General features: G+C 38.7%; 1 protein-coding gene across 17 annotated transcripts in view; it reads left to right on the top strand.

The window, feature by feature from the left end:
* LOC117417102 (receptor-type tyrosine-protein phosphatase F) overlaps nt 1-14,604 on the top strand; it is a 168,139-nt gene that overhangs the window by 89,657 nt on the left and 63,878 nt on the right. For 9 of the 17 annotated variants that reach the window (XM_059035008.1, XM_059035006.1, XM_059035004.1 and 6 more), the window contains exons 5-7: nt 6,969-7,157; nt 10,075-10,092; nt 13,648-13,758. In XM_059035008.1, coding sequence (XP_058890991.1) covers nt 6,969-7,157; nt 10,075-10,092; nt 13,648-13,758 — 318 coding nt within the window. The remainder of the gene's footprint in view (nt 1-6,968; nt 7,158-10,074; nt 10,093-13,647; nt 13,759-14,604) is intronic. The other 8 variants (XM_034028897.3, XM_059035007.1, XM_059035005.1 and 5 more) reach the window with 1 other exon arrangement.

Raw genomic sequence — 14,604 nt, 5'->3', positions numbered from 1 at the left:
TTCAGTCTTGGCTGACTCAAAACAGGTTTTCTTCAAGGATTCGCCTCTACTTTGCACAATCCATTCTCCCCTCTATCCTGACAAGCTTCCCAGTCCCTGCTGAAGAGAAACATCCCCATAACATGATGCTGCCACCACCATGCTTGACAGTTGTGATAGTGTTGACTGGGTGAAGTGCAGTGTTGTGCTTGTGCCAGACGTTACGCTTGGAATTTAGACTGAAAAGTTCAATTTTTGTCTCGTCTGACCACAAAACCTTTTCCCACATGTCTGCAGTATCATCTACGTTCTTTTTTTGCAAACTCCATATGTGCTTTAAGATGAGGCTTTTTGAGTAATGGCTTCTTTCTTGCCACCCATCCATACAGGCCAGCTTTGTGTAGGGACCGGCTTATTGTTGATGTGTGAAAACTGACTCCCATCTTAGACACAGAACTTTGCAGATCTCTCAAGGTCATTGTTTGCTTCAGAGTGACATCCCGAACCAGTTTCCTGCTTGCCCAGCTGCTCAGTTTGGGAGGGTGACCTGATCTGGGTAGTGTCTGGGTGGTATGATGCATCTTCCACTTCTTAATGATGGACTTCATTGTGCTGAGAGGGATAATTAGCGCCTTTGAAATTTTCTTTTACCCTTCTCCTACTCTGTGCCTCTCTACCACTTTATCCCTGACTTGTTTCGAAAGCTCCTTGGTCTTCATGGTTGCTTTGTTGGATCACTATGTGAGTTGCAGCTTGAAAGTCTTTATATACCTGAGGGAAATTATCTACAAGTTAAATCACTTTGAGTACACACAGGCTGAAACCATTTCACTAATTTTGTGACCTTTCAAACAAATCATTTGCACCTGAGCTGATTTAGGGCTGCAGTAGCAAAGGGGTTGAATACTTATGCAACTGAAATTAATCTGTTTTTCTCTGTAAATCTTACTTATTTATATACTATCTGCATTGTTTAACTTTATCAATGTGGAGTAGTTTGTGTTGATTCTACATGTAAAGTCTAATTTGAAAGCGTCGTGGAGTACGCTCAGGTGCCAACAAAATGTGAAAACTTTGCAGGGGGTGACTACTTCTGCAAATCACTGTGTGTGTGTGTATATATATATATATATATATATATATATATATATATATATATATATATATATAAAAATATATATAAATAAAATACTTGAAAGTAGTCATTTTTGACATTCTATCATCATCTAGAATACAAAATTAATTCTCCAGTGAATAATGTTTGCAGGTTAACGCTGTCAGCAAAGTGCTTTATGAAGGACAAATTATACCTACAACAAATAAGACATCACCGGAAAATGTTGATCATTTTGTGTATCTGTGTACAGTTGGGAATGTTGTAAATTCTTAGAAAATGTGAGTTGTCACGCCACCTATTCCATTGAGGAGCTAAGATTTAAAACACACTGTATTAAAATGATCTAGGGGCAATCCATTGAAGTACAGAAGATATACAGGCCACTTGTCTGCTAAAAGTTTGTCCTTATAAATTTTCCTAAATCCTAGTGACTTGAGTGATGTAGTCGGACTACATAATAGATTGTACTCCAGTAACTCCTCATTGCATAGCAGTTACAGGCACTCCTGAATCTACTATGAACTTAATGTAAACATAACTGAGAGTATTAAACCAACAAAACTCTGCAAGCTCTGGTGGTTTTGCTCAAACTGAATCCTGGAATGACCAGACTGCTATGCAATCTGATTTCCACCCCAGAAACAACCACTCCTTTTGTCTTTCCATTACATTTTTGTTGTGCTGCATGCCCTAACAATGACACTGCAAGGTGCTGCTGGACAGCGTTGAACTCTAGCAGGTGGATGTGCAATGGCAGGACCCCCCCCCCCCGTGTCTGAGACATGTTGGAACTTCCTATATTTGAGGCCCATAGTGTCTTTGTCCAACTGACAGCTCAGCTGAAATACTGGATTTTGATTGTGTGTTGGTGGGTTTCCAGGGTGGGTACTTTTTTTATCGCTTGTCAATCTAAGAGGCCTATCAGTACCAAGTATTGTGAGTTTTTAAAGCCCTGTAGATATATTTTTAGCCACAAAAGGCATGGTACAGTGTTAATACAATTTGACAGGCCTGTGTACATATAGGAGGCTGTGTGGTCCAGTGGTTAAAGAAAAGGGCTTGTAACCAGGAGGTCCCCGGTTCAAATCCCACCTCAGCCACTGACTCATTGTGTGACCCTGAGCAAGTCACTTAACCTCCTTGTGCTCCGTCTTTCGGGTGAGACGTAATTGTAAGTGACTCTGCAACTGATGCATAGTTCACACACCCTAGTCTCTGTAAGTCGCCTTGGATGAAGGCGTCTGCTAAATAAACAAATAATAGGAATTAAACAGCCTTTGGGAGTCAAAGGTGCTACAAAACAGCTGAAAGTATAAATATTCTGTTAGACAGACATGTGAGGATTGTGAATCTCTAACCTGGTTTTATTTTAGGATGTTGTTAAATAAAGCTTTCTTGGAAATAGAGGTAGCACTTGTTAGCCAGCGTTGAAGCAGCTGCTGTTTCTCAGTCAAAGCCTCTCCATGTTTACAGTAAATAAAAAAAAAAGAAGAAAAGGAAAAGAGTGAGAAGATTCTTGCCTTGAGCATCCACCTCTATCCTTATCCTGCTATCCCATCTTTTGTAATGCTGCCAGTAACGTACTGTAGAGGGAAACTGCTGAGCAGAGGTGTTTACAGATCATTGGCAATTGCTAGGTATTGCATTGCCTCAATCTTGGGTGAGATCTCACCTGCAAGCAGAGTTTAGGAAGCAGAGTGACAACACTATCGGGGAAAGCTGGAACACCAGATCTGTGCTTGTCATCTCGGCACGCTTGACCGTCATTCAAGTATCCTGGTCTCACGCAAGCCCTCAGCTGTACAACAAACAGGGTCTCCAGAATGTGTGAGACGCCTTCCTCTTTCCACCTGGATTAGCACTGTATGGAATAATCCTGGAGTAAACGGGACCTGTTCCAGGCAATGAACAGAGTGATAACAAAGTCATGCAGAAATGTAGAAGCCACATGCTGATCTTTGTTTTGTTTTTTGTGTTTTTACGCATTGAAAATGAAGTTGTCTCTGACCTCTTTTTGTAGAAAAATGTAAGCTTTACAGAGCACAGTGTTGTTTTTTAAAATACAATTGCAGCCACAGCACTGTCCGTTTTCTGTTTATCATCTAGACAAGCTTAGCTGGGGTGTAAGTGGAGCTTACTTATTTGGATTCATGTACTGTACCAGTGAAATGGCTTTTAGGTGAATGTCTTACTTGGTTATTATTATGTTCCAAATAACATATGTGGGATTTGTATGGCTATTTGCTCCCCAGTGATTAATGGCCTGAAACATGTCATTTGAAAATAGCAAAACGTTCACAATTTTAAAAATAGAAATTACAGGAATGCATTAGGGATGTCACGGTGTACCAGTTTTACGGTAAACCGCGGTATAAACTGCCACGGTTTTGAAACCTCAACCATTTTTCTATACCATAATTACCGAGTTCACACGGTTTAAGGTGATATGGGCGCGTTTTTTTATTCACCGTTTGTCCATCGGTGAGCCACTGTGTTCATTAGAAATAACTAATGAACACAGACATCTCAAGTTCTAAAAACTACATGAGATTATATGAGTAGGCTATTAAGTAAGCGACGTCATATTTAATATGAACCGCCCTACTAAACAATGATCGCTAGCAAACGTGATTGTCAGCGAAATACTCGAAAATATCAGCAAGATCAAGGCACTGTAACTTTTCATCACTGCCTTCCTATTAATTTACCAAACCAAAGAAGTAACAGTAACTATTATCTATCGTATTGGTCAAGAGAAACGCAGTAAGCACACACCAATGCAGAGAGTCAAAAAGTCTGTTTACTACTATATAACTAAGTCTAAGATGCTACAGGCATTTGTATTATTTTTATTTTAAACGGTATTGTAAAGATGTTGCCGTCTCCTCGAGTTGATAGTGTTGTAGGGATTTTGGTTTTATGTATTCAAAAATTAATACAATTTTATTCCCATTAAAAAAAAAAAAGTCCCCTAGATGCCGCTTAACTTTGCAACAGTGTCATACCCACCTTAACATTTCTTCTTTCCTTTGATTCCTTTCCTGTTAACATGCAGTCAAAAAAATTAATAAATAAATGTGCAGGTGCCGTCTTCTCATCATTAAGTTTTGCACTCTGCTGAGAGATCAGTGGGCAGGCACTGCATGTCCTAAAATGAACTTGACTGGCTATTGCTAGGTAACAGTTTGCTTCTCTTAACTAATAGGATGCCGTCCAAATTGATAAAGATGTAGGGGGTATTCAGTTGCAGTTGTTAAAAAATTACTTGACTTGAGTGTATTTCTTTAAATAGCCATTTAAAAACGGATTACAAAAAAATGACATTATACCGCGGTACGACGATAACCGTGGTATATTTTTTGACGGTTACCATACCGTCAGAATTTGATACTGTGACATCCCTAGAATGCATACAGATGAAGCCTGGCAACAGCAAGCCATTTCTTCTTAAGAAAACACTGTCTTGCAAACCTTGAAGATGGTGCTTGTACTACTTATAATTTTTTAAACGCGTTACCATTTAAAATGTTTCTTGAAACTCTCACACTTCCTCCTCTTCCTTCATTTGCATTTGCCTGGGTTACATCATTTGGTCTCCCGAGTAAAAGGTGTCACCCGGGCAGAATAAATCAAGTCTCTCTGTAATTTCCCAGAAAGACCAAAGGAGGAGTGCAGGACATTACTAATCAGTATTATTACCGCCTTCCCCAACACCCCTCAATGATCTGAGAGCTTTTTTGGTTAATTGGTATGCACTGCAAGCATCACATTGTGGTAACATTAACTGTGTATACATTTATGCTTTAAAATATAGATTTTTCTTTTTAGGGTTTATAAACAATTACACTGCAAAAGTAAAATATGCTTCTTAACAGATTAGTACATGTACTTAAGAAACATAAAACACCTTTAAGCAGTTGGATTTGTCAGTGTAAGCAATAGACCTAAAAAAGATAATATTTTTAACTGTAGCAATATTTTTTATTCCCTCTTAGTAAATTCATTGTGAGTAATAGGCAGAAGTAATAGGCTGGCTATTTATGCAAAAAAACAGCACTTTTTGTTATTTATTAATAATTATGACTCTCCAGTATAAACCCCTTGTTAACGAGGATGTCCCATTTGTCTTTATTCCTCCCGTTTTTTATTTGTTTTAAGAAACTTAAGCAATTGGGCAGCATACCTAAAATAAACAATTGCTGCCCTGCTCCCAAAACAAGTGCTTGTTTTAAAGGACTAATACAAATGTATTTGTTTTGTTTGGTTAAACAGAGAAGGGAGTCATTTTATCTCCTTATTACTTGTCACCCCTAACAGACCTTTGCGAGGTGTCAGTGCAGTTTGATTAATGCGGAGTGCAGTTCATGTAAAATTAGTTTTTTTGCAAGGCCAGGCCTGAGCAGTAGGAATCGGTGACCCAAAATCTCACCCTTCCCTGTGCAGCCTGGGACAGCGAGTGGATTGGATAATTCATGAGCCCAGGGAGCAGTGCACTGGGCTGTAGCCCTTGGTTAAACAGCAGAACCTCCAGAGAATTCACCGGCCAGATAGATGTCCTCCCCTTACTGTCCATACTTGGAAATGGAATGAGATTTGAAAACCTGAAAACAAGTAACAAAAGCAATTCTTAATCCCAGTTTGCGTGTCTGACACCTTCATTGAAATAAAATAGCAATGATGTGCTTTGTTGGCTTGGGCCTGTTACTGACATGAACCTGTCAATATTCGGTAATTACTGGGCCGTGTCGGGTAGTATATCTTAATTCTTCCCCTTTCTGTGCTGCTAAGTACAAATATGGCTCAGTGGAATTTGATACAAAGCTTCTGTAGGCTTTTACTACAGCAGCACCTGTCACCCTTCCAGTACAAGATCAGCATGCCCTAGTGTTGAATTATTTTCACTTTATGGATTTTACATGCTTAACCTGCAGATCAGTAAGTAGTCATCCCCCAGAACACTTATGTCAAACCTGAGTTAACCCTACCTACTGTATGACACAATGAACAAGCTGTTAGAGAGAAGGAACATTTTTAGATGATGGAGATGTGGTTGCTTAAATGGGTAATTGGGAAAAGTATTTTTCGTATGAGAAATAAACAGTCAATTGCATCAATTCCTATAATCTAGTTTTTAGGGAATTGATATAAGGATTGTGTCAGTGTTCATTGATCTCCAAAAAACGAAATATGTCTGGTACTTTGAACAGTCTTCAGTCTGGTGTTGCTGCAAGTAAATTCACTCCAAGGGGGGGGGGGGGGGGGCATGTGATCCTACCTCCCCTAGCTGGGAGCGTGAGACTTCACAGACTCTTGGTGGTATGGTGTCTTTCTTTGGGTTACTCTGAAAAAGCAGAAAAAAGCATTTCTACATAAATAATGCAAAGTACTTTAAACTCTCAAAGAAACAGGTTCAGAAATTAAAATTTAAGGTTGGGTGTCAATGTGACTTTTTTAATGATTTGAGCCTCATACTGGGAAGCAGATGGAAGGCCTAATGGTTAGAAACACCTAATGGTAAGCAGTATGTGCAATTAGTAGTAGTTTAGCACTGTTGCCAAGATATCGAAGAAATGGTGGGAAGTATCCTGAAACCATTCCATCTTTTGTTAACCCCTTACTCTTGGGAATCATAGCATTTTGTTTATTTCTAATACTGTATAGTTAAAGTGTAAAACCATCCTGACCTTTTAGATTAGAGACACAAAGGATAACGTACTGATACAATTTTCTTTACTGCAATTAGAATAATATTAAAATGTCACTTGCTTTCAAATCCACAGCAGTCTCTTTCAGTCGTATACAAGATCTACATGTCATTTTTAACCAAACAGCACTGAAGCCTGATTATTTTCTTTGTTTTGTTTGTTTACAGAGGACCAGATACCTCACGGGTTCCCAACCATCGACATGGGCCCTCAGCTGAAGGTGGTAGAGAAGACACGCACGGCTACCATGCTGTGTGCAGCCAGCGGGAACCCTGACCCTGAAATCAGCTGGTTTAAGGACTTCCTACCGGTGGATGTAGCCAGCAGCAACGGTCGAATCAAACAGCTCCGCTCAGGTATAATAAGCCACACGTTCTCGCTGACAGCGGTTTGTGAATCCTTTCTTAACCGAAACTTACTTACAACTCTGGCTCTTGTGCAATCAAACCGCTTCTAAAAACAGTACGAATAAATTGTGAGAAGCACTGATAAAATAGAAGAAAGCTGCTGAAGTAAATGCCAGTAAAACATGCTCCATTGGGCAAATGGATGTTGTGTTTTAATTCGCCTGCAGACTTGCACTCTAATCTGAATGATACTACAGCTGAAGAAGACACAGTGTGACCTTTGCATCTATCTTGAGCAAACAGAGTTTAATCTTGATACTACCATGCTCATTATTACTTAGGAAAGGCAGCTAGTTATTACGTAGAAAATGCACCTTTCGGAAAACTTACTCCCTTTGAAAGACAGCTCCGTTAAATTTTGTCTGCAGATAACAAGGTTACTTGGGGGCTGCCAGTAACACCTGTCCTCCCTGTGTCTGTTGAACACAGAATCATTCTGTTCTTTCTCTTAATGATTACTGCAAAACAAGCAAAGCAGTTCTAGGAAATCGAAAAACCTTCTTGCCCTGTACTTTGCAGCCAGATGCCATTTGAAATCGTAAGTTTACTAGGACAGCATTGGAGTAGCCACGGGGTGTTAGCGATTGAAGGCTAAGTAAAATAAGTGCCACGTGGTTAAGATTTAAAGTCAGCAGTGTTGCCTTATTTCAAAACGGCAGCCTTTCCCCCAGCTTTCAAGTGAAATGTGCATGTATTTCTTCCAAGAAACGTTGCATAAAACTACATTTTATAATTTGATTGATCAGAAAGACATTTTAACATATCTTCTATGTTACTGAATGTAAGCTGCTTTAAAATGTATGATTTATTTTTTAAACTGTGTGTGATGTGCAAAAGTCTACACAAGAGGGTCTAGGAGTAGTTTGTTTTCATCAGTGCTGAATACGACAGATACAAATCGGCCATGGCTGTGGGTCTGGGACCTTTTCTGCCCTCGTCACAAAATATTTAATTTATATGCCCTTTACATTAAACTCTGCCAAATCCCTTTAAAACAAAAGAAGGCTTAAAGTAATTACAGTTAATGTTATTTAACTAGGGACTCGGCTCACTGTTACTATTGATCTGCACTTTTCTGCAGCTTAGCCAGTTTGATAAATATACAGCTTTGTCTTACACAGGGAATAAATAGATATTAAAAGAGAAATTTAAAGGACACCGATAAATATAACTTGACAGTGTGGACGCATATTCAGTGGATTTTACTACGCTGGGCTCCTTAGCTACCCTATCTGCAGGTTTATATACAAAACTGATTGTTCTTGAAAACATTCAGATCCAAACTTACAGCTTAAAATGATATGAGGAAAAAAAAAACGTGTCCTTTTAAAGTAAAATAAATAAATAACTCAAATAAACTCCTTGCAGAATAATATGCAACCTCTCTGTAGCTTATGCCTAATAATGCATTAGTCCCAGACTGTGTTGCCTAAAGCTAATTTTGATGCTGAAAACACCCCATTAGAATCTGTGCAGAGCGGTGTGCATTCTCAAAGTATGTAGTGTAGTGCCGTGTGTTCTTTCTCTAGGTAGTAATAAAAAAATAGGAATTTCAAATATGGACAAAGAAGCAAGAGGAGATTGTGAAACGTCTCTGAGGGTAAAATATACTGAGATTAGGTAAAATAATTTATATACATATACAATGTGGAGATTAATTTATTTCATATCTACTATGCTGACCTGGTGAATTAAAATGATAAACTAATGTAAAAAATGTGGGTCCCCAAGGTAACAACGGGATGTATTAAATAATGTACGGTGTGTACTAAGAATTCCTACAGGACTCCATTGATGTGAAAATACAATAAGAATAACACATTATGTGAATTCTCCAAAATAGAATAAATACACACTCAGGTTATGGTTTACAATAAATCTTATGGTTTAAGGACTTCAGCAACATGTGAAAATATAGAAATTGAAACTATATTACTTTTTTTTTTTTTTTTTAAATACCGGGAAACCTGCTTTAAAAAGTCCAGGGAGACACAATATCGAAATGAGCATATGCAGTTCAACAGTGTTGGATCTGCTTGGAATACATAGAGGGTGAGGGAGTGTGAAGTTGTGGCCTCTGCAGTAGATGCAAGGCAGGTTTTAGTGTGCAGGAAACCTCTTGTATACTGGTGTGCCTTGTACAGAGTGCAAACCACACAGTGTACAGCTGTTTGTTTTCTCAACCCACTTTCCTATCTCTCTTTATACTCCTTTATACTATTTCTCAAGTGGCAAGTGTTTGGTATAGTATTCAGATCCTAGCATCTGTATAGAAACCAACATAAACCACAGCCTACCTGCTGCATATAACTGGATATGCATAATTCTTCCTTTACTACTAACATCTAACACTAGCGCTTGAGGGGGTTGCTACAAATGGTGTTGTTCCTCTTGTCTCCGTGAGCCAGAGTTAACAACTTGTACAAGCAGTCACATTGGGTCATTAGTTTACCTTGGCACAGTATGGGAACAGCAGACCTGAGAGAGAAGGAGCAGGGTGGCCTCCAGCAGCGAGGTGTTTGGAAGGGGACTGCAGGCTCGCAGCCCCCGTGTCTGTGGCTCTTAATAACCCTATTTGCAGAAGATGAATTCAAGCCCAGAGTTTAGTCCCGCCCAGGCACTTACAGTACACAGCCACAAGCGCTTTACTAACCTCTTGAAAGTGTTGCTCTAACTAGTTCCTGCTTTTATATTTGTTTATTTTATTTATTTATTATTGTTTGGTCACTCAAACTAAGTAAAACAAAGCTTTTAAAATATTCTCTACTAGTTTCCTTCTTTTGTATTTTTCTCTACCTCTTTCACGCTCTCCTTTTTGTACTAACACTTTTCTCTAATCTTATTTGCATTCAAATTACCTCACCAGGTGGTACACCAATCAGAGGTAAGAATGCTGAAAAGTCCCCCTCCCCCCCTCTGAATTGTCAGCTCACTCCACCCCCCTCCCCTTCCCCCCCCACTGTTCTCATTTTCAGCTCTCTTTCAGCCCTAACACTTCCTTTGCTTTAGCTCATATGCACTTAGTTGTTCAAGGAAAAAAAAAAATAATAATAAAATACACTTTAAAAACCATCCATTGAATTTTTACTTTGTAAAGGGGTTACTCAATAGGATACAGATCATAATGCAAAATACCCGCTGCGGTCTTGGCTGCTATCTGTAGAAAGTGCACTGTTTAAATGGGGATGGAGGTGGGGGAGTTACAATTTTGTTTGGCCAACTGCAAACAAAAGGCAGCTTTAACTGTTTCACAAAATAAAAGGCCTCCTTGTTGATATTGAAATTACATTTATTTGCATAAGAGTCCTCTTGATTGACAAGACTGAAAAGGGGAAGGTAGGGTTACATTTTAAAAGACTCAAGGGCGTCTGGGTTCCATATTCTAAAACTACAATGCATTCGGACATGCATAGCATCGCTGTTTTAAGTTACTTATCCCACAAGAGGGTGCTCGTTCCAGATCATGGTTGACATAGTAGCTTGGACGGAACCTGGTCTCCTTCATTCACACAGTTTTGTACACAATAGATACATTTAAAAAAAGGAGTTTTTTTATTAATTAAAATAATGTTGGCATGAATGACAATCTAAATATACCATGCATAACACAAACTGTTGAATAACCCCTGTATACTGTAATTGAATGTTTAAAATATATATATATTTTCAATATATCGTCATTTATCAGCACCACTCAAATCACCCTTGAGAACACTATAGACATTTCTGCATTATTGTGATGTAAGGGTCTTGCCTTGGACTGGGTGCTGGTGCTGTGAGGTAACACTCAGAAACAAAAATCCAAATGAATAAAGAGAAACTCAACCATTTTACCTCATAGTTGCCCAGTAAAGAAGAGGCTAGGACTGACTCTCAGTAGATCAACTGAGAGATTTCCTCTTAATGAGTTCAGGCATTTACCGAAAAGCGCAGACCATAAACTCTTCAGTAAGAGCCTAAAGGGAACTGGTTCTTTAGATCCATGTTTTTTTTTCATATATATTTTATTTGGCAGTTATTAAAGGAGCCCACTCAGGGAGTAGGTATGTGACGTTCCTGTTAACTGGGAGGTGCTCTTAACTTACTAATGAAGTTCCACTTTACTTTGTAAAAATGTGTAAATAAAAAAGCAGCTTTCTGGGGTGTAATAGAGCACATGAGGTTAAATGCATCTCAATTGTTCTCTTGAGACACTATCAGTTCTCCAATAAAAGCCAGTAAGGTTACAGAAACAGAAGCAAGCGCCTTGATCTGATGATAATATTGACGGCTCACCGCACCAGATCCATCATGGATGTTTTCATGCATCCTTTCTTTTTTTTTTCCTGTATGAAACATTTTTGTTTATGGAGTCATTCATTTCATAAAACATTCTGGAATCCCATTGAAAGCGTGTTTCACCGTCTTTTAAATTGAATGTCTAGCGTATTTCTTCCAAATTAAATAATAATAATAATAATAATAATAATGTTGTTTAATCCTGTTGGTATGCAGTACTGGATGACACAAGGAGCGGAAAAGGGAAATTCTAAAACTATACATAAAGCTACAAAAACTCTCATCACATGTTAATACACTATCAAGTGTCTGATTTGCTTGGAGGTTAGAGTTCTCTTGACTGCAGGGGTGTTTTAAACTTCTGAGAATGCGTTTAAGGTAACGTATTGAATTACTTATCCTACAGTAGTCTTCATGTTAAGGTAAATTACACAGTACAGTATTTTATGTGAACAAACTGTGATAATCAAGGAGTCACAAAACCAGTAAAAAAACAGGTTGGTCCGTGTGGCTCGAAGACCATTTAATCTATGCAACTGATAAAGGAAATCTGGTTTTAAAAACCTACTGTCTAAAAAGGGCAAAAGGGAAAGACTATTTAAAAAAGGAAGCCTTATAGCAATCTGTGCCATACAATTCTGTAATTGATTAGCAATTTGCAGCCTGTTGTTCATCTGGCAGGCTCAGCTTTGTCAGATTTGCTACCCATTCACAAGTGTTTTTTTTGTTCTGTACAGATAGCAGGCACAGAAATCAGCAGGCTGCTTAATGCCAAGCTTACTACCTGATCCAACTTTCTTTAAGGAACCTTGGAGTGGGGATTACACATAGCTTGGAATTTGTTTCCCAGTTTTAGACCTGGCTCCCCTTCATATAAATAAGATTTACGAAGCAAGAACAATAAGACTTTGTACTGGAATTAGGGTTAGTGGATCTAGCTAATCTAGCTAATTAGCCCCCCTATAGTTTGAGTTAATTGTAACGCATTTTGGTCGCATAATCCTGGTAATTTGCTTCATACAATAACAATAAATTCTGTAGCATTTTGCCCTTTCATTGCAGGATATTAAATTCTCTTTAATAAGGGCAGTTGGTGTTACTCCGACCCATTTCATTTCAGTGTGCTGCTTTGTCAAGATCCTTTTGACATGTTTGCTTCTCTTAAAGACCCGCACTGGTTTTGTCTGCCTTCATGTCTGTCTGAAGCTCTGTTTCTCTTTAACTACAGACAGTGACTGTAGGATACAGTTTGCAGCTGTATGTCTGTGTGTTTATTATGCAAACTGCAGCTTGGGCATTTACAGTACTCCCTGCTCTTCATTGGAAACCTCTGAGCCAATTTACTTCTATTAGGCATCTGTGACAACTTTGAACAATGCAGTGAGCCAGACGACAACAAAGGCTTATCTTCTCTGGGTCTGCCCGTTCTTACATTTTCATTTGAAAAGAAGCCAGCTTTTTAAACACCAGTTATTGACAGTGGATTAATTGCATACACATAGACTCCTCACGTACATAGAGTTAAAACTCAAAGAGGTCAACCCCTCTACCTTACTTCCCATTGTTGTAAAGCACTCTGGAATCCAGTCCCCTAACTCGCCTTTTACACATCCCTCACGTGTGCTTTTATCCCTTGTTGATCAAAAGGTTGCAAGTCATGGAAACTATTTAGTGTTCAGACTACTTCTTTCAGTTACATAAAATGACCTAATCCACCACTGCCTGTCAGTACATACTGTACATACACACACCTACCAAGTTCTTCACTTCGCTACCACTGAACCAAATGAAGATATATAATTAAGCATTGTAATGAATCTGTTTAATTAAAAAAGTTAAATGTACCCCCCACCCAGTAGTGATTATCTAAATAAAATGTAGTTTAACACATGAAATTAAGTTGTGATGCGTCACTGTTGAAAGCATCAGCCTCTTCTCTCCCTCAGCAGGTTGCAGTGTATTGTGTTTGAAGTTAAGGCTGTCAAAATTTATGCAGTATTAACATTGCGCTTTACCCCTGTCTGCAAGTGCAAAGGGAAATGTTTTCAAAGTCTTCATTTCTGAATGTCATTCACATCCACAGCTTTCTGTGTCTCTCTTTTCTTTTCCGCATAGTTTAGCTGTAACTCTTCCTGACCCGTTTGCTCTTTCGTGTACACAGGTGCCCTGCAGATTGAGAACAGCGAGGAGTCTGACCAGGGAAAATATGAATGCGTGGCAAGCAACAGCGCTGGGACTCGCTACTCAGCCCCCGCCAATCTCTACGTGCGAGGTAAGCTGTGGCCCTTGAGTCGGCAAGCACCTGAACCATTTATTTGATGGATTGATTGACTACCAACAGATGCATGGTTTTCGCCGTGTTGTTTTACAAAAGTTGACGTTTGCGTGAACGTTTTTTTTTTTTTTCCAGTTCCCTAAAATTACATAAACAGTGTCAAAAGATGTCAAAAGATATATCTACAAAAATGTTCATTCTGCAGATTTTGCAGATGTTTTATTAACTCTTTTTTAATATAATTCCCCCCCCCTGCTTGAATTAACAAATATTTTATTACCCCCCCCTTCCCACTCCATATGTTTTTTATTTGTACAAACCTATTTTGTCTCAATAACAACTCTATTTGATGTGTGAAATTCAATTTGCATTTTAGGAATCTGTAACTCCCTTTTTGGTTGGTTACCTGTTCTTCTTTTATTTATATGTCATTTATTATAACACAAATAATGTTGCATAAATAAGCCCCCACCCTCAAAGGGGTTGAGTATTTGAAAGACCAAATTAATTGCAACCTTGACTGGGTAGTGGAAGAGATTCAGATAACATGATTGTAATCTTCTTCCTTGTTAACAGCAGTAGAATGCAAGCTCTTGGGCACTGCTGCCACAAGCCTGTTATCCAGCTTATCTCAAAATGCCAGAGGCACAGTCTTGCAGCTCCTACTGGGTTTGTGTGCTGTGGGAATGCAACATTGGTTAATTATCAAACATACAGTAGTTGTTGCCCTTTATGCAGACAGCTAGAAAATGCAGTGATCTACTACACTTTAAAGTAAATTATGTAAACAGTGGCAGATCTAAATACTACCACAGTGATAATTTATGGACCTTAAAATGGCAG

This window comes from Acipenser ruthenus, chromosome 12 (assembly GCF_902713425.1).
Source record: "Acipenser ruthenus chromosome 12, fAciRut3.2 maternal haplotype, whole genome shotgun sequence".
Taxonomy (NCBI): domain Eukaryota; kingdom Metazoa; phylum Chordata; class Actinopteri; order Acipenseriformes; family Acipenseridae; genus Acipenser; species Acipenser ruthenus.
Note: the sequence above shows the minus strand (reverse complement) of the source record. Positions and strands in the feature narration are given on the sequence as shown.